The 20,066-nt window shown below is 41.0% G+C and overlaps 2 protein-coding genes across 5 annotated transcripts; both read left to right on the top strand.

Moving 5' to 3' along the window:
- Window positions 1–730: 730 nt before the first annotated feature.
- On the top strand, window positions 731–7,461 carry znf706 (zinc finger protein 706). 2 transcript variants are annotated; one of them, XM_027022890.2, is made up of 3 exons: window positions 731–876; window positions 2,266–2,407; window positions 6,736–7,461. In XM_027022890.2, the coding sequence occupies exons 2-3, from the start codon at window positions 2,273–2,275 to the stop codon at window positions 6,829–6,831; spliced, it is 231 nt and encodes a 76-aa protein (XP_026878691.1). In that variant the 5' UTR covers window positions 731–876; window positions 2,266–2,272; the 3' UTR covers window positions 6,832–7,461. The 2 variants fall into 2 exon arrangements, with proteins under 2 accessions (XP_026878691.1, XP_026878690.1); XM_027022889.2 differs by lacking the exon at window positions 731–876 and adding an exon at window positions 1,100–1,655.
- Window positions 7,462–10,928: 3,467 nt separating this feature from the next.
- ywhaz (tyrosine 3-monooxygenase/tryptophan 5-monooxygenase activation protein, zeta polypeptide) lies at window positions 10,929–19,665 on the top strand. Of its 3 annotated transcripts, none has more exons than XM_027022893.2 (6): window positions 10,929–11,029; window positions 12,833–13,136; window positions 15,261–15,384; window positions 18,146–18,309; window positions 18,494–18,589; window positions 18,775–19,665. In XM_027022893.2, exons 2-6 carry the CDS (start codon window positions 12,846–12,848, stop codon window positions 18,832–18,834), a joined length of 735 nt encoding a protein of 244 aa, XP_026878694.1. In that variant the 5' UTR covers window positions 10,929–11,029; window positions 12,833–12,845; the 3' UTR covers window positions 18,835–19,665. The 3 variants fall into 3 exon arrangements, with proteins under 3 accessions (XP_026878694.1, XP_026878696.1, XP_026878695.2); XM_027022895.2 differs by lacking the exon at window positions 10,929–11,029 and adding an exon at window positions 11,155–11,305; XM_027022894.2 differs by lacking the exon at window positions 10,929–11,029 and adding an exon at window positions 12,234–12,707.
- Window positions 19,666–20,066: the final 401 nt, after the last annotated feature.

The following is a 20,066-nucleotide window of genomic DNA, read 5'->3' as shown; positions in this document are numbered from 1 at the left end:
TCTGTTTCTATGGAAACCATGTGTACTACACTGCAATTTTTACTACCTTTGCATGTTTACTAGTTACTCCCCAGTAATTCTCTTTATATATTTTATTTACAGTAACGAAACCTTTATGTCATTAGTATACTTATGCTTATTTCCTTTTACAAAATTAAGGTTTAAGATAATGTTGAGTGGCTCGTGTCTTTCTCACCACATTGTTACCTCACTGTCTGTGATGGGCCCTGAAAGGTGTGACATTTTGTCATAATATTAGTTATTTACTGCATACTGAGGTGGAGTATGCAGGACAAAGTATACAAGTATACCATTTCAAACATGATCATGCGCTTAAGAAAGACAACAACAAAAAAAGACACCCACGCTGTAAGAATAAGCAAACCTGTATCTGAAGGAGTATTCAATTTGTTATCAATAATTCAATGTTTTAAGGAGTTGTTACATACTTCTCACTGTGCTATAAGAGGCATCAGCCAGATTTAGCATGCAGTATCATTTAAAAATTACAAATGTACACATACTTTATCCATGCATCGTGGATTTTCTAAGTGGCTAGGGCAGAGGTATTCCGAACACAGTCCTCCACGTCCCAGATCCTACTGGTTTTCCACCCTCCCTTTGCCTACAACGCAGACGTGACGACAAAGTGGCCGACCAGTTACATTAATCATTTAATCAACTTCCAAGTGATTACAAAACCCAGGAGCGGATTTGGATTTGGATTTGAACGGCGCTGGGGTCGGGGAAGGGAATACTAGTCGGGTGTGGGAACTACAGCATAAGGATTGTTGATACCCACACAGCTGTCACAGGAGCAGACACACGGGACTGTAAACTTTACACTGCCGACTGGTTTCCTCTTCGTAAGCGTAGGTGCGTGTTTTTATTTTTAATTTTTTTTGCATTTTTTTAGCTCTGTCTTTTCAATTTAAGCAACTTCACGCTGTCTTTTATGCATATATATATATATATATATATATATATATATATATATATATATATATAGAGAGAGAGAGAGAGAGAGAGAGAGAGAGAGAGAGAGAGAGAGAGAGAGAGAGAGGTAATCTTGTCATTTAGATGCTAAATCTGGCTAGTCTGTTAACCTAACAGCTGTCTAACAAGATATGTATCTTAGGTTAGTTAGCTAGCTATTTGCTGTCTATTTGCTTCTGTTCATTTGTCTACCTAACCTAGCGTCAGCTACTTAAACTATCAAAGTTTTTCCAGATGTATTTGTGACATGAAAAGGACGCTGAGATTTTAAAATATATGATCGCTAGCAACACTCCCAAATTAGTGACCTATCTGACTAGCTAGCTAGCTCGACGTCAGCTGTTTAGGACGTCGACGCGATGGTCCCATCTGCTTGAGAAGTTGAGCTAACCATGTTATCTAGCTGTAGTCGCAAACCTTTCATTACAGTTTCATATTTTATATTAAAAAGGCTGTTTGATATACGTCTGTCGCAAACGCTGTCAAAACTGCTAACGCTAGCTGTCCAGCTACTTCTGTTCAAGTATTTACACGCAACAAAAGCCATGCTTTCCAGTAATATGCACTAACAATATGGAGGCCTTATATACGATGGCTGTTCCACTTGGTCGACGTCTTGATATCAAGTTGAAAAGTGATTTTCTGTCTTGCTTCTATATGTAAGTATGGCTACTTGCCCAAGGTAATCCATACGCGCTAACTGCCATCAGAATCCTTGCCTTTAATTTTACTCGAGAATTAAAGATTCCCGAATAAAGGCAAAATGTTACTTCATACCTACTACTACGTGTCAGGGAGAGTATCAAGATGGTTATTTATTTATGTGGTTTTTCTACCAACGATCAGATTTTTTTCCACAAAATCAAAACAAACCAACCCAGTTTTTCTTTTTATCGTCAGCTGTGAATGACTGTAGGAAAAGCAATGCTTTGGTATTTCATTAAGACAGAGAAAGTGCAAACAGCTGTGCACTCTGTACAGGAGGCCGAGTTAAGATGGCTGGTTGAAATATGCCATTAGCAGCCACAGCCTAACTATGTGCTGTGTGTGATAGAAGGGATGTATTGAGAGCAACCTGAAAATGTATAACCTTCGAGACTAGTCCTTCCCAATCCACCCAAATTACACACCTGCTTACTCACAGATTAAGCCTGCTTTGTCCAGCACTACAGCAAGCCCATGCCGGTGTTTTTGACAGCCTGTCACTGTAGTTGTCACACACCCTTTAAATTGTGTGTGGTGTCAAATGGCATGTCTACTCTCTTCCAGAGTCAGCATGGCTCGCGGACACCAGAAGATTCAGTCTCAGCAAAAAAACGCCAAGAAGCAGGCAGAAATCAAGAAGTCTAAGGGCCACGACCAGAAGACGGCAGCGAAAGCCGCCCTGGTGTTCACCTGTGGAGTCTGCAGGGTTAGTTTCAAATGGAGCACTTCATTTTTAACTTAATCTCTCAAACGAAGGTTACTTTTCATTTGATTTGACAGGATACTCCAAAAGTTAATTATGTCATTGACTGACTCACACAGACCACCTAACGAGAGTAGAAATATTGGTAGCACATGCCTAGATCCTCTATTTGGTGCTATTAAAGGGAAATGCCACCAATAGGCACACTTAGATTTCTAATTACTGCAGCTGTACTCTGTACAGCTCAGAGGATGTCTGTAAACCTGGTGTTGTGTTCTTCATAGTATCTGATCAAACACACCAGCTATGAAGTTATAGGCTAAACGTTGTTTGCATATTGTCAGCATTTCTGAGGAAACGAGTCATTAATGTAAAGGGTTAAAGAGCACATCAGATGACACTTTGCAGTGTTTGCCCCACCTCTACTGTACCCTGTTCAGTTCCTTGGCTAGTTAAGAAGCTCTTTGTATAAGGGTATTTTCACACAAGTTTTTTCTGAGGCCAGAACCACTTGCTCTCAGAGTTCAGTATGTTTGTTCAAGTGTGAAATCTGTGTTCAAGACTGGGCATGGATCAGAGAACTGATCTCTGATCAGGACTGGAGTTCACTTCAAGTGAATGGTTTGTGTGTAGAGCCGGTTGCATATAAGGTTGTGTGAATGGTTTATTTTGGAACATGACCTCTTTTTTGTATCACTTCACTTTTCAAGTTTCAAGGTGCTTGGTGTGGTACCGTGTATCCCAAAAAATGCTGTTCTTCACCGCTTGAATGTTTGTGTCCAAGGAACATAACAAAAAGTGTTAAATGGATAAACCTAGTGACTAACATTTTGCAAACCTGCTGAGAGAAAAATGAAAAGAGAAAGGTATGGAGTTATGCAATCAATCCATACTTCAGGTGGAATTCTTCTGTATGAATGCAAACCAGTAATAATGACCTCCTCCCACAACTGAGCTCAGAATCAGTCCTGTGTGCATACTCAAATAATCAGGACAAGTGTGCCATATTCCATAAATTTGGTGTGTTGGAGCTAAAATGTGTAGTGTGGGCAAAACCTACATGAATCTATATGGATTTTCAGATTGTTTATATTGCTAGTAAAATGGGCAGATCAAAAGCATCTGCAGATACTGATACATTTACACCATTTGGTAGATACTCTTATCCAGGCCAATTTACAAACATTCTTTGTAGAATGCATCCTAGCCAGTACAGTAGGTTAGAGTCAAGATACCAATGAACTGGAATTCTGGTGAAATACAGAGATCAATGCTGATGCCTAGAAGTGCAAAACACAGTCAACAATCAACAGCAGTCAGTGGAATAAACAATACCCTGCAGTAAGTACTAGATTCGGTTAGTCAACATAGATGCAGGATCAGTGGTCATTTAAATATTCCACAAATAGATGAGACTTCAGTGTGTGTGTGAAGACTGCAAGGGATTGTGCTGTCCAGACAGCCAGTGGAAGTTCGTTCCACCCTCTGGGAGCAGGACAGAGAATGGTCTCCATGCTTGGTTTCCTATAGTGATGATTATAAACCAATTTGGGGGAGAAAAAAAATAGGATGTCTGCCTGCAGAGCCAATATTTGGTAGCTGGAGATCAGCCTATTAGTATGGTCAACCAGCTGTTCTCCAAACTTAGTTGTGTTACAAAGTGTCCATTGGATTGATGTCCATAAGTTTCTTTATTTCAAGAACCTTGGGAATATGCGGCATATTTCTGGTGTGGTTCTTGTCAGTCCTGTACTGCTCCTTTCTTGAGAGTCTTTTATTGTCCATTATCTCTGTGTCCACGTGCAACATCTCCAGCTGCTGCTGGTATGCTACACCAGGGCATCTCTATTTCCCTCCAAATCCATTACCCCGGTTTTCTCACCCCATGCCAGTCAGCCTGCCACACCCACCTACAGGCTGTAATTTAAATGCTACCAGTTCACCTTCCTTGTATAGAATGGTTTTCTAACTCAAAATCCAAAATCTTTTCTACTTGTTTTTATTTTTAACAAATATTATGTTTTTGATGTTTCCAAAGTGATTTTGGGAAGGGGGTGAAAGACTAAAATTGAAAAATCATCCTTTAAATTCGCTTGTTTTTTGTTTAAAGGCTACTCTGTTCAGGTTGATACGATTTTTTCCACAGTTAGTTCTCAGTACATCTGGTGTGTCCTCCTTTGACCAGTTTGCTGCTGTAATAGCAGAGATCAGTCCGTGTTTAGATATGAACTATCATCATTTCCCTGTAGTGTTGTCACAGAACATTTACAGTCTTTTAAAGATTCCCTTATAAATCTGTGACAGCTGCCCTTGTATGCAGGTGATGGCAGGAATGCAGGCTTTCCCAGAATGCATTTTGTTTATCAGCAAACATCATGCGCCTTAGGTGACGTTTTGAACTGGTAGAGCATTGCCATATCACGTTGTCTGGGTTCCTGTGTTTAACAGTCAGAACGTCTTTGTGCATTAAGGTTTAAAGGCTCTAAAGAAATGTAGCCTGAACCTTAAAATGATAACATTTTAGATTAATGAATTAAAAATATTCTGCATTCTTAAAGCTAGACTGGCTACAGCTCCTAAGATGGCTGCTGAAGGAGAAACATTGAAAAGCCACACCTGTTTAAGATGCTGGCCACTTGGAAGAACTCTTCATGAGTATTATCAGATATACTTGTGTGTAGGGCTTCTGCCACTGTGACATGCTGACATACTGTTACCACTAAAAATGGACAGAATCCCAGCCTCACGATGACTCCTGCTCCTGTTTTTTACCCATGTGGCATATTTGGTGGTGGTGGTGGTGGTGGTGGTGGCGGTGGTGGTCTTTTGATGTTAAACAATGTATCAACATTTAAGGCACCATGGAGATGCATACAAAGTTTACAGAGTTGAGCAAAAAACAACAACAAAATCTTTTTTTTACACTAGGACATGTTCATAATCCATTTTCCAGACAAACAAAAAGATACAAAATTGCTAACAATCTTGGCTTTTCTGGCTACATGTAATGGCAGTAGATGTTTTTATTAATTATTATTCATTAATGTGTTTATTTAAATAACTGTTACTTTAGTATGTACTCTGTAAAGGGAAAAAGCTCTTGAACATGTGCAGGTCAATATTCAAATTTATAACGCAATTTAAACAAGCTATTTGTTTTTAAAATAAATGACTATTTACAAGCTGAAAATTGTAAGTGGTATTGCCCTGTAATAGTGAGAAGTCTTAATTTACTCAAATACCCTGTAATTAGTATAAAAAGACAAATGATGTTACTGATCATTAGAGCATAAATTTGATCCCTGTAGTTTACTGCATGTAAAGGACTGGATCAGACATGCCTAAGTATTTTACAGATGAGATCTTAGAGTTTATAAACCCTGTGATAGCTGTTCTTTAACAGCCTGGGAAGTTTCACTTGTTAGGCATGTAGAATACTGAAGATACCTTTTATACTTGAGGTGGACCAATCAGTGCAGCTTACCTTTAACAGATTTATCAAAGCCCAATAAATAATACACTGTAAATCAGAGATTTAAAATCAGTGCATAAGCACACAATTCTTCCCTTTTATGTTCAAAGTAATTACTGTCATTATGAATTGGTTATTTTTGTTTTCCCAATAGGGAAAAGGCCAATTTAAAAAGATCCCACTCATTAGGTGGCTAATTTCAAGCCTTAAGTTGCTTTTCCACAGCATGGTACTGGCTCAACATGAGTTTTCTCACTTTTTATACCAGAAAAAAATGTATCCAAATAAGTTGTTAATTACATAAGCTATTGTAACACAATACAGAATGGCAACAAAAACTCTAGAGCACTGCTGAACATAAACATTAGCACATAACTATGGCACTAACTAGGAAATGTTACCTTCAACATGTCTCACACAGTATGACGTAGTGTAGTGACTATTCTCTCTGACCAGTCAGTAATCTGCAGTGTTTTCACATATCGCCTGATCTTGAGCAGAACCTCAATTGAGGTGATGCCAAAAAAAAGCACCTGGTACTATACACAACCTGATGGAAAACCAAAAATGTTGAGTAGAGTCAAGCTGAGCTGGACCATTCAGTGGAAAAGGGCCATTAATCTCAAGCTCTTTACAGTCACCGTTACTGTTGGAACCTGTTGGAGTTTTGATGTCTACAAAATTAGATGTTCTGCGTAGGATAATCACTTCACAGCTCTGTTCACTGCAGCAGCTGCAATCACAAACTCCAAAAATATAAACCTGCCAAAATCTCTGAAACAGTCTCCCTTAAACTCTCTTGCATTCTGATGCCCCCAGACACTGTGTAACAAACTGATGTTGTTGTTTCTCACCACAGTCACAAATGCCCGATCCCAAAACCTTCAAGCAGCATTTTGAGAGCAAGCACCCAAAGAGCCCCCTCCCCCCTGAGCTGGAAGGCGTAGAGGCCTAGATGGAGCGCAACAGCCACCGACCCCCACCGTGGAGCGAAGACTGTGGACACTGACCTCGCACCCTGCCCCAATCCCCTCCACTGGTACACTGTTTCAGAATGACTCCTGCCCCAGCAAAAACATCAGATCAATGTATTACCTCAATCTACTTGCAGTTTCACACATGGTCATATTGGGATTTCTTTCTCTTCTTCTGGTGTAGACAGAGGTGACTATAAATGATTGAAATGGTAAATGGTTCAATGTTTTAGGTTTTTTACCCATCTAACCACAGTACTTTATCAATTATTGTACAGTGGGTTTAATAAAAGTACATGTGTGATTTGGTGGTAATGATATAGTTATTTGCTCTGTTGGTTTTGCATAAACAACCTGTGGTAAAGACTGTTTGGTAACAGAGTTTCTGTAATCATGACAGCTATTGGAAAATGTTTATAGGTTGTTTCTCTCCAATCGCTGTATGTAGCCAGGGATAACTGTAATTCTTTATGCTGCAGAAGTTTTAATTATTCACTGAAATGATTTCAGAGATATTTCCTCAATATTTAAAATAATATTCATGCTTCTGTGCCCTGATTTCTGCACCAATGTAATATAACATTTTAATAAAGTTTAACTTTGTTTAAGAATCTGCTCTATTTTTCCCTTTAGGTAGGCTATAGGAAAATGCATTTATTTTTTTCTACCTTAGTGAGAACCCAGCCAATGGACTGCCTTTCAATCCCTTATCATTTAAAATGGTGTGACGCTTAACTGGGTTCACACATTTGTCTACAGGACTTGGGAACAGGAGGCTCAGATTTTTCTGGGACAGCGTTGCTGTGCAGCGTTTCCTTGGCAATAGCCCAGTAGGACATGTTTCATCTACAGTATATGGTCTCTTTCCCCCCCATTTGATCTAGTTGAGTTTCCCAAAAACAGAATACATTTGTCAGAAGTGATGAATAAGATGTTAATTGTTGGGGGGGGGGGTTGTTTGTTTTTGTTTTCTGAGTAAACATTTGTGTAAATGTAAAATAATCATCAGGAACAGTCTAGTACTCTGCTTGCTTTCCTTAGCTGATAAATGTTATATTTAATTTGTCCACAAGGTGGCAGGAATCCAGTTGCTTGCAATTCTGGCACATGCAGAAAGCAGCAGAAGCAGATACCACACAGAGAGCTTTAATATTTTTCTTTCAGGAAAAAAAGGCTCTGATCTATAGCGTGTTTCTAATGTGGCATCTTGGCCTGCATACACATTCGTGCCAGTTCATGCCAGTCTTCCTTGAATTACTGGAATTACAAGCCTGACATTGAGACGAGACATATACAGACTTGCTCATGTCACTGTGCAGACTTAGCCAGTCTACAAATCAGTCCTGAATGGCCCACTCATAGCTTTTGGTTCCACATACCTGTTCTTAATATTCCCATTCCTGTTCTTAATATTCGCTCTTACAGATTTATGGCAGAATCAAGTTCACTTTGGAATGTTTGCATATTTCCAGTTTGATATCCTGGTCCCAGCGGTGCCATAGAAATAAGACTTTAAAATGAATGTAATTTTCAGAAATTGTATTAGTAGGCTAATTAACATACTTGTTACTTCTTCCTTTTTTAGCAGCTGTGTCTCACCAAAAGGAAAAATGGGCTGTGTGTGATTTTATGTTGGGAAATATATAAAACAACTGGGAATTAAAGACAATCAGATGCACTGATGTGCAGTGTTCCTGAACAGGGATGGTAATGCCACAATGGATTTAAATTCTGTCTCAGTAGTTGTAAAATCACATGCAAAAAAGACAAAAGAAAATGATCATGCATGCCTACTTCTGCAGGTAACAAATGTGAGAGTTTAAATTCTGGGGCAAAGTTCTTTATTTTCATCTGTAACAAACAGAATTTTCTGTTTTCAAAATTTTTCTTGTGCTTTTCAACATGATTTTACATATGTGGCAGAGCCATAGACAAGCTGCTAGCATACTAAAGGTTGAAGCCATTGTCTTGGAATAGAGATTTCCCACACAGTCTCTCCGAGTACCATCTTGACACATGGTGTGATGAAATCCTTGCCTTGCAGTCTCGATATCCAAGCAAGACCATTCTGCTAGCTGTAAATGACCTCTAAGCCAACAAATGTATATTGATTCTCTCCTATTCTTAGGAATATGGTTGTGTAATTTTTAGATATGAACATGAACATAATTGCCTCCTTCCCTTGAGCTAAATCTATCCTATAGGAGCCGAGGATCTTCATTTTAACACAATTCTAAAAGTTAAGCTCTGATGTAATATATTTACATAACTCATGACAGAATCAGTGGCATTTCAGCTATGAGCAAATAAAATGATTTGTAAATTAAAATAAATTTGAAATGTTAGGGACATTTAGGGACATGTATGTAGTTCAGAGTGTGCATAGTCTGGAAGGAATCAAATCAGTATCTCTTCAGATAATTTGTATATACAAGTGTGGAAAAATCTTTTCTAGGCTATGCATTTGTTTACCCTTTTTTCATGTAATTACACAGGTAATGTGCTGTACATTATGTTATAGTTTTGACTGGAAGGAAAGCGATATATTAATTCTATTGATAATAAAGCAGTATGTGTAAAATGGGTTATTTCATCAACAATTTGGTCCACAGAGAGAACATGTGACCGTTAAAAAATAGAACACGTCCGCTCCCATGGAGCCTGTGTGGAAGATAATAGAAGCATATCTCAGTGTCCTCTGCTGTAAGTGCTGTACTCTTACTGAGTGCCTCCAGCATAGCAGTCTATCTGACTTGTGCTTTCTCTCCTTGGTTATTATTTACAGTAAAAGGTTTATTTTACTGGTTGTATTGTAATCCATTTGGTAAAATGAGAGCTGCCTTCATTACACTGGAACAACAGAGACAAACACAATCGAGTCTTTGCTGAAGCTGGAAATATGTGGGTTGATGACAATTTACACTGGGCAACAATACTGTACATTTTTATGTCCCGCTATGGGGAATAGGTGGACCTTTATAGTATTTTTACACTGGTTTTGAATGTTTTTAGAATTTTTCACGTATGGTTTCTAAGTGACTGAGCAAATAACTGTCATATTAAGTATATATTACTTATTCATAACTTGAGAGAGCTTATTAGATTCTAATTACTGCAGTACATCTGTGACATGCAATGTTTTCTTCAAATATGAAATTATTTTTGAACAAAGACCGAGGATCAGTTCATGCTAAAAAAATGTCATATTGCATAAGGATAACCTGTAATGGTGCTTTGCATAAATTACAATGTCAGTATCTTCTCAGACAGACTGTATCACATCAGAACCTTCCCATCCATGTCATACGTAAAGGAAATTACCTGTGTGGCTGGCCAGCAGCCCTGTGGGACTGGAAGGAAGAGGCTCCTGTTTTTAGAATGTTTTCAGACCACGCAACATCCTTGTTGAAGACAGAGAGAAAGAGAGAGCGAGAGCTACTGTGTCAGCTGGGCTGAATCATATTTTACTCCCCTTCCTTTAGCAAACCTACTCTTTCCTTCCTGCAGATCACTCACTCTATGTGACGAAGAGCCACAATGAGCCAGCCGTGCTTGTATCAGATTTATGGTGTATGCTTGTTTAAAGTTACCGCTTTGTGCTATACTACAATTTCTGTTGCAATCATACTGCTTATACGCACGCACGCACACACAGACACAAAAGGAAAACCGGGCGGATCTTTCAATCTGGTAATGTGTGTCATGGACAGTTAGTTCATTCATATATGCATATTTAGAAATGAATCACGTCCCGCAACATTCAGTGCCCTAGAAAAGTTCTGCGGGGTTACAATTGTACGGTCTTGTCTCTGAAATCCCGCTTTATTGGTCCCAACACTTGAAACATGACGGTCAAGTAAAACAATCGCTGGCTCTTGCGATGCACCCTATTCATCGCCACTCGGTAAAGAAATATGTCGATGTAATATGTTACATTATTAATAAATTAAGGGCGGTATAAATGAGAATCCCGTGGTCGTGACGGACGCTTCTCGAGTAATCGAACGCGCGCCAATCAACAGAAGCGTTGCCATGGTAAGCTTTGACGTCAGTACTCCCAACCCACTCCCTGCTCCAAGAAGTTGTGAGTGGGTGGGAAACCCCGTGGATCTCCGCGGGTCGAGTACTGGCAACTGTGTCAGCTGTGCAGCAGGAACGGCAAGTGACACCCGGCTGAAGGTTGGCAAGTTGTCTCAATTTCAACTATTTTCAGCGCAACGGGGAGGGGGGTCTTTTGTTTCTCACTGCCTTCGTTTACCCAGGTTGTTTGTAGCTGGAACGGCGTCCGCGCATTCTGTATAACACTTATAGTGTTCGGCATGCCAGTGATGGACCCGGAGCTTTTGTGTGAACCTGCCTTTGCGTATCCGAACAATAACGTTATCTAGCTCGCTGTCGGAGAGAGAAAACGTTCAGGGCATTCATTCGTTCGTTTTCCCGGTTTGGTTTTGAAGGGTTTGTTGCTTTGTGATTCGTCAGTTTCATTGTAATTCAAGTGCAAATTGGTAGCTAGCGGTTAGGAACTTGCAAGACAACGGAAGGATGCGTGTGTCTTTCAAACTAAACCTCTCACATAACGGACAGCAAACTGATAGGAATTAGCTTGCTAGGTTAGTTAGCTTACCTAGTATTTTCACATAGTTGACGTATAATATCTAGTTTAACTGGAGGATCAGCATTGTTTCCGTCTGAGTATTTCTCGTCTGTGACAGTATCTTAACTAATTAACGTAAGGTTAGCTAATGCTAGCTAGCCTAGCTTACCTCTCTAGTAACCCAATGGATTTGCCCACACATTTCGACAATTGTTTCATTTTCACACTTGTCCGTTTGCTATCTAGTTCGAATGCCTGTTCATTCGATTGTTATTACGACGAAAAAAATGTTCTTCAACAATTTGGTTATCTAGCAGAAAGAGATAAGATAGCTGGTTGGATGGACCAGGTAGAGCGCCCCCGACCTACTTAAAATGGAGACGAGCCTGTGCCCGTTGGTTTCGGTTTGCAAAGCGTTAATTTCCGGCTCCGCCCTGCCCTCGGGGTCACTTGCGCTCTCGATCACGCAGGTAACGCGTGGGCTGGGCGTGGCAGGCGACGTCATACCCGCATATTCCTGCGCGCCATTTTACCCTTGGTTTTGACGCGCGGTGCTTTAGCTAATTAATTAGTTTTTGGATTTTTTTGGCAGCAATAGTTGTTATTCTTAATTGAGATAGTAGATGGAATTTGATATCGCCGATATACACGGTTTTCTACGTAGGACCCTGTCCTTAACCGCGAAAACAAACTTACCCTAATGGAGGATGCCGCCGCTATAGAATAATTTTGAAGTGGGATTTTTCTTATTAATCGCAGTCTTTATTTTCGTAGGTTGGAGTCCTCGGCCTCGGTCTGGCCCAATTTATTAGTAATTCTCATCTTGATCAAATTTCTACAAATTTTTATAATGTCCGAAAAACCTAGCCTACGTAATTGTTTGCTGATACTCTAATGGTTTAAAAATAAATGGTTGGACTTCCGTGTTTTTATTTAAATTAGATGGTCTCCGTGTCGGCCATCGCAAGCTGTGGCGGCCTATGTAGTTTGCATAAGCAAGCACAAAGGCGTGTTCGTGCTGCCGACAAGCAGTCGGAGTTCAGTGCGAATTAAGTCATTTTCCCAATGCAAGCTTTACTTCATGTGCTGTAGCACCAACTCTTGGCTTCCCTATGTGCTATACCGCCCCCTTGAACCCTCTTCACTTTACTGTATTGAGGAACTATTGACAGTTATCAGAGCTTGTAGTGAATGGTTTGTCCTTCAAGATTTGAAAACTGGGATAACTTCTTACAATCATGTGCCAAAGGAAACACACAATGTGTAATACATTGCTCAGACATTATTTCTGAGACTAAATTTCATGGATAATTTATATATGTGTTTTGTGTTATCATGGCTTCCATCCAGTAAACATTTTGTGTGTGCCTGTTCACTCATCTATTCAGAAAGCGAGCAGATATGGAGAAGAATCAGGACGTTCAGAAGGCTAAGCTGGCGGAGCAGGCGGAACGTTACGATGACATGGCCGCCTGCATGAAGACAGTGACGGAGGTTGGTGATGAGCTGACAGACGAGGAGAGGAACCTGCTCTCTGTGGCCTACAAGAACGTGGTGGGTGCACGCCGCTCAGCCTGGAGGGTCATCTCCAGCATTGAGCAGAAATCAGAGGCCAGTGACAAGAAGCAGATGGCCAAGGAATACCGTGAGAAGATTGAGGGCGAGCTGCAGTCCATCTGCAACGATGTGCTGGTGAGTGTGGGACACTGCTGAGATCCTGCCAGTGGGGTCACAGCCAGGCAATATGCTTTGCCTTCAGTTCTATTTTCAAGTACCAAATCTCAAGTATTCGTTGAAATGAGTATTGATTCTGAGTTTGCTGTTGTAGTTGCTGTATGTTTATGTGCACATGTTTTGTTCTCCTAATCTCTCATTTTCCAGCACTGCAATTGTTATCTGAGTACTTTAGTATTGAGTCTCATACCAGGCATCATGTCCAACTGATAAGTTAATCACTCTGGATAGAAGCTTCTGCCAAATGCTGTACATATAATTCAGTCTTGGTATCAGTACATCTAAACGGATGACTGTAGTGCATTGCTGTAACCAGGGTGGGACTGTATGTTGTGAGTCTGTTGTCATTGCAATGTGAAGCATTTCAGATACTGTGACTGTTTCACGGTCACCTGAGTTATCTGGACCAAAGTCTTTGTGTAGTGAACTATTTTCACTCTGGAGAGCTACTTTCTGTGGCTGGTAGTGAGTCCTGTCCTTCACCAACCCTGAGCACAGACCAGAGCCAAATCCCCAGCAGAGCTTGTTGCCTCCTAAAAGCCACTAAGGCCAGTCTTCCGCTGTAGCTGCACTGGACCCCAGGCACAATGATGTACCATCCACCTAGGCCAAATGTTGGGACCTGTGGATTATAACCCATCCTGCCTGTTGAGATTGGAGATACAAGGAGACAAACATTTGAACATAGAAGAATAAATCTTCTATAAATAATAAACCAAATTATAGAGAAAATGGTACTATCTGTTGCAAAGAAGGGCCATATGGCTATCTATCCATGTGATAAAACAGGGGGTGTGTGTGCACGTGTGTATATATAAACGATTCCGTCGTTGCTGGCTTACAGAGACCATGCTAATGGTTTCTGTCAGCTAACCATATGCCAGATTTGATACCTTTTACATTAAAATGCTCATTTTTACAGTATTTACAGTTGCCTTACTTATTTGTGTACACATAAAAATAATTACTTTTAAGTCATTTTAATATTGTAGAACGTGTAACTCAAGTACTAAAATCAATTAATGGGAGTAGACTAGTTTTTCTGTGTAAGCAGAAAAAAGTTGTTAAATATTGTATAATACATAGAAGAAACTGTTGAAGAATCAGTGTGCCAGATACCAGATTTATTTGCTTTTTACCAAAAAGGTTTTTTTGTTGTTGTTGCAAGGGCTCGATTAATTATTCAATCTTTTATGTATTTTAATAATCATTGAGAAAAAAGATAAAAGAAATAGCGGTGCGTTGTTCTGTTCTGTGGGCTTCCTGATGGGCGGTGTGTGTGATTACAACATGCATAGCCGCCTGCAGTTTTGTTCTGAGCAGTACAGCCGTGCCACCAGCATCACCTCTCTCTTACATAAGCATGCAGGTAATGCCCACCTGAGGTCTGAGGTAAGCCAGTACAGAGAAATCAGCACCACTCACATTGGTGGGCTAAGAACTGATTGTGTGTGTGGGCACGCGAATGTGACTGAGCTTTAAGCTTCCTACAGCAGCAGTCTACGAAGCCTGTGTGTTTACAGAGTCTTTTGTAGTTTGTGTAGAGTGCCATCTCTGTACATCATAACAGATGTAATAAAAACTGTTTGCGCATGTACCCAGTTGAGGTTTATTCACTTCATAGATGGGCCGTAAAAATGGTTTCTTGTGATGTCCTGATTACTTGAATCGGGAATGTATTAAAGTCCTTTGGCAATTCACAGCTTTTGTTTCACACTGCGCATACAGCAAACTATTCTATTTTGTTGTGCATGTGTTTGTGTCCCACAAACAAAAGAGCATTAGCAATGGCCCTTTATTGTTGTTTGTTAGTCCAACCCACTGTGTTATCTGAGTTCAGTGCCCGCCGATTTGTTGTGTGAGGGCTACGGTGGAGGATGGTGGGTGAAAGCTCAAGTACAAATGGAACAGTGATGCCACCTTCCCCCTCAGTCTTTTTCAAAAGCGGGGGCAGAACCTCACGCAAGCCTGCCCTCATAGTGGAGGAGCAGGTGTGGTCTGTGGCTGGTATGCTCCGAAAGGACTACAGAGAGGACTCTGCAAAAGCAGGTTCCAAGGGCTAAAATGTGTGTCTGTGTGCAGCATCTCCTGGATAAGTTCCTGATCCGCAACACATCTCCAGCAGAGAGCAGAGTGTTCTACCTGAAAATGAAGGGAGACTACTATCGTTACCTGGCAGAGGTTGCCACGGGTGAAGCAAAGACCAGTGAGTATCTGGTGGTGCAGTTTCCTTTCCTTCCTCTGATCACCAGACATTACACGTGATACTTCAGAAGATTGAGAGCAATCAGGACACGCACGGCTGTGTTCACTGGATTTTTCAGCATAGTTACTTTATGCTTGTTGTCATACCAGTAAACACTGGTGCTGGCTGGCAAGTGTTGGCTCGTTTCTTGGGTGGGGAGGGACAGGAGTAGGGTTACCGACATTATACAAGTTTCAAATGGCTGAGTCATTCGTTTTGCGCTATTGTGCAACAATAATGTACAATAATGTAATAGTGTGAGTTTGGAAGTGGAGCCTGTGAGGGTGCTGCAGCTGTGCATGTGTTAAAGCAGTAGACAGCCGCCCTCCACTCCTCTTGTAGGGTTTCCGGTGCCCTGGGTAGCTAACTCTGATACACATGGGTGAACACACACCCACACCTACACACACAGACATGTTGTGTCATAGTTTTCTGCTGGTTGAGTCGGCGTTATTGTAACATGTCTTAGCTTGTGCATCCACACCCAAGGCTGAGGGAACAAGGGGTCAAGTGGCTAGACGGGGGTGTTGGTGTATTTAGTGAGCGGGAACAGCCTTTTGGTGGGACAACTGCCACCTTGAGCTGCAGTGTTCCACTGTGTATTAATGGGCCTGTTTATGCCCAGTCTGATCTGCTCGAGGAAAGGTGGTGTTCACTGGGTTCTAAAACTCTGCTTATCTGACCTGGTTTCTCAGCTCTGCACAGCACCCACATATGATTAAGTATTATGTAAATGTGAGTTAGAGGGAATGAGAGAGATTAGACATCTGCTGAGTCAAATGCTCAGTTCGACAGATACTGGATCTTGAAATGTACGATCTTTAATCGTATGTTACCTGGTTTGCTTGTAAAAGAGATAAAAATGGTCATATAAACAGCTTCTACTATGCATTTCAAATCCAAAGCCGCAGGTAGGCAGGTTCTTACGAGAAGTGTGGTCTTGTCACCAGTATCACCAGTCGCAGCAGTCAGATTAGGAGTGTTTATTCCGACAGCAGTTGAGAAAATGTGCGATTACCCTGGTGTAAATGGCCCCGGGTGCTGTATCTCCCTCTCAGGAGGTAACAGCAGAGATGTGGTCAGGCTGTGTCCAGTGCAGTCATTTGATTGGTTAGCGAGTTAACTCTGGGCTCATTTTAAGGTAGCACCTAATTCAGTTGGGCTCTGAGTACCTTTAATCCAGCTAGTTTGGTCATCTGTGAATTCATCTTTGTTGGATAAGGTATGTCATAATTTCTTTTACTTTTTGATGCATTATTGCTGCAGTTCTGATAAAGGCTAGAATGTTTTTGCTGCAGCATCCAAGTCATCTAGTTTTATGATAGACTGCGGTCAGACATGTTCAGCTTTCTAATTCAGTCTCACTGCCGGTGTGACCATCTCGTACATGGGGAACCCAATAGAATCACGCGACTGGTGTCTGAAGCCTTTTCTGTATTGTAAAGATCAGTATGCTTCACTTCATCAGTGATGACTCCCGATCTGAAGCAAACCTTCAGCACTTTGTCACTTTTGATTTTGAGAAGCACTAGTGATATCCTAAATATATATATTTTTTAAAAACTGTGTACAACACCAATATAAATATATTTCAGTATAGATCAGCTATTCCTAGATAAGTTGTTGTTTTAGAGCAAATTATGCAAATGTTTTAGTTTTATAAGGCAATACTGGTTGTTGGCCAATATATATGTGTGCATTCAAAAATCTGACTGTAATGCAAGTTCATTAAGTGCCTTTTTTATGTTAGACCAGAGGGAGATGCACAGCCTTCCATTCTAGGTCTGCTAGTGTGCATCCACACATTGGCTTGTTGTGGATCTGTGCTGAAGGGCTTTGTCCCTGTGTGGGTAAAGCTCAGAGACTGAAAGAACTGATGGTGTGATGTTAAAAGGCAAAAGAGGGACAAGGCGTTTCTCCATTTCTGAGGAACTGGCACTCCCGCACGGCACATGTTAACGTCTGAGATGTATATAACACACAAACTCATCTTATGAGCTCATGCCACAGTACAGGATGTGTTCTCACCTATGTAAATGCTAACCATAGAGCCACTGAACCACGCTCAGTAGGCCTCGTACAAGGTGGAGGAATTTGAAAAGGTTCAGGACAAAGACACAGAAGCGTGTCTTTAGGTTAAGAAAGGCCATGAAAGAACCAAGCTCCCAGAGCATGTTGTTTAACCCATATCCTGGGTTGGGTGTTGATGCAGTGAGACAGCCCTGTTGGTCTACTTTCGCTGTACCAGAGTGTGAAGTGGTACAGCTACTCTAACAAACCGACAAGGTTATGAGGAGCTTGAAGTGCTTGGGTTTATGGATGTGGGGGGAGGGGTATGTTTCTGAGCATTACAGTGTAGGAATTCATGCATGAATAGAGGCAAACCAATGAGTCATAGGACAGGAAACCACAACACACCAACCCTACATCCTCCACAAAACCCAGTGATGGATTGGTGTAGGGTAACTACATATGACCTTGAAGTCTCTAGAATGTTTTCTTTACAATAACACCAACTCGTTTGGCTTGTTAAGTTACTTTTCTGCAACAATCTAAAGCAAATTGTCAACATGTGTCTGTTAGATCAGCGTGCCCCAAGTCAGTGGTCTGAGTGACATTTATAACTCGTGTCTTGTCTTAAAGAATTAATCAGTCATATTTGCTGTTTGGAGATTGTCTTTAGGATTTCTTTGATCTTTCTTCTTTATGATTTTCTCCCCAGATATCATTTCACAATCCCGGGAAGCTTACCAGGCTGCCTTTGACATCAGCAGGGAAGAAATGCAGCCCACTCACCCAATTCGCCTCGGTCTTGCACTCAACTTCTCTGTCTTTTACTATGAAATCCAGAACTCACCCGTACAGGCCTGCGAGCTCGCCAAGAAGGTAAGGGGGTCCCACACTCTGCCACAAGGCCAGGGCTCGGGTCGGTCACCATTCTGGTTATGCTTGCACAGTTATAGTGGCACACTGTCTCTTTAATTTTACGGCTTTCTGGGTGTAAAACTTACATTTCTGTTTGGGTTGTTTTTATTTTTGTTTTTTTGTTGTTTTGTTTTTTTCCCTTCAGGCTTTCGATGATGCGATTGCTGAGCTGGACCAGCTAACTGAAGACTCGTACAAAGACAGCACTCTGATCATGCAGCTACTGAGAGACAATCTCACAGTGAGTGGGGATTTTGGGGGGTTTTTGTTTTCTGTTTTTGTTGGGGGTTTTTTTTGTTTGTTTGTTTTTTTTTATCCTTTTGCGCTTCTGCTTCCTTGCGTGTGGCTTGGCGGAATATATTGGTCTGTGTTTGTGTGAGGTGGCGTGCGTGTGTGTGTGAAGCTGTTTCTCTCGCTCGTTTGCAGCTGTGGACCTCGGACAATCCTGGAGAAGCCGAAGAAACAGAAGAGGGCAAGGAAAACTAACGTGACTGCCCATCGCTCCGGTCGGCTCTTCAGGAGCGCGGAGAGACCCACTCTCTTCTACTCTTCACCAGCCTCTGCCATGTGTGTGTATGGAGGTGTGTTTGTGTGTTAGTGTGTGCTTGAAGGGTATGTACGTGTTGTGTTTTGCAGGGCAGGGCATGGGGAAGGGGTCAATCTGGAGAACTCATCGGTCCTCTAGAACAAAATAGAGGCAAGGGTGGATTATAGAGAATCGGTTGTATGTGTGCTTCATACCTTCATGAAAACATTAGAGTCTGGTTGATGCATCTGTTTACCAACAAGCCAACATGAAACTATACGTGTGTGTGAGAGAGCCAGAGAGCGAGCGCAATGGAGAGCTTGTTTAGGGGAAGTGTTTAGAAATTGGGCCGGCATGGGCTTTATACTTCAACTTTGTTCTTTCTTAAGTCAAAGGAAATACACCAAACTTCTGTGTAGGAGAGGATGTCTCTGGCGAAGGACAGAGACGGATGAGTTTTGCTCCCCTTTCCCCTGGTTTGTTTCTCTATATGGTGCCCAACACCTTTCTCCCTCCTGCCATGGGGTACAAGGTTAAAGCACATCTGACATTGAGAGCCTGAGGCATTTTGCTTAAACTGCAACTCTGATCTTTTTCAGCAGAGCAGTACGTTTTTCATGGGCTTGCTTATGTAGTTACTGTTTAGGTTTTTGTTTTTTGGTCTTTTTATACTCAGCTAGAATGCATGTGGCTAATGACAGTTAACCAGGGTAAATGGAGGTTGTTGCTACAGTTGTCTTAATTTTCATACGGAACACCGAGCATAATTGTTCATTCTTACTGGGGTGGGACATAATTTCAGTGAAATAAAAAAATGTTAAAAAAAAAAAAAAAAAAAAAAAAAAAAAGAATGTTCAGCGTCTTCTGTTCTCTTCGTTTCACTGGGTTTTTAATGAACCTTGAGCATTTTCCAGAATTCAGTAAAGCACATGGCACGTTATGTAATTTATACATAATGCAGAATTCTGTAATGTATACATTTTGAATTTGCTATTTAAGCATATTGGCTGGCATAGGGCATTGAAAACAAAAGTTTTAAAATGCTGTACTATTAATAGCAAAAAAATGTTAGAAATGGCTTCTCCTCTGCCTGTGGGTTTGTAGCAGTACATACACCTGATTTGACTTTTTGGAAGCACTTAATAAGATGTCATGTATATTACAAAATGGGAAATGCCCCAGAAGAGACTTG

Source organism: Electrophorus electricus, chromosome 8 (assembly GCF_013358815.1).
Source record: "Electrophorus electricus isolate fEleEle1 chromosome 8, fEleEle1.pri, whole genome shotgun sequence".
NCBI lineage: Eukaryota > Metazoa > Chordata > Actinopteri > Gymnotiformes > Gymnotidae > Electrophorus > Electrophorus electricus.
Note: the sequence above shows the minus strand (reverse complement) of the source record. Positions and strands in the feature narration are given on the sequence as shown.

Coding starts and splice junctions, on each gene's coding strand:
- znf706 (XM_027022889.2), top strand. CDS start 1,570: ATGGAGGCCTTATATACGATGGCTGTTCCACTTGGTCGACGTCTTGAT. Junction 1,656..2,265: donor TTTCTGTCTTGCTTCTATAT/GTAAGTATGGCT, acceptor ACTCTCTTCCAG/AGTCAGCATGGCTCGCGGAC. Junction 2,408..6,735: donor TCACCTGTGGAGTCTGCAGG/GTTAGTTTCAAA, acceptor TTCTCACCACAG/TCACAAATGCCCGATCCCAA.
- ywhaz (XM_027022894.2), top strand. CDS start 12,526: ATGTGCTGTAGCACCAACTCTTGGCTTCCCTATGTGCTATACCGCCCC. Junction 13,137..15,260: donor CCATCTGCAACGATGTGCTG/GTGAGTGTGGGA, acceptor GTCTGTGTGCAG/CATCTCCTGGATAAGTTCCT. Junction 18,310..18,493: donor CCTGCGAGCTCGCCAAGAAG/GTAAGGGGGTCC, acceptor TTTTCCCTTCAG/GCTTTCGATGATGCGATTGC.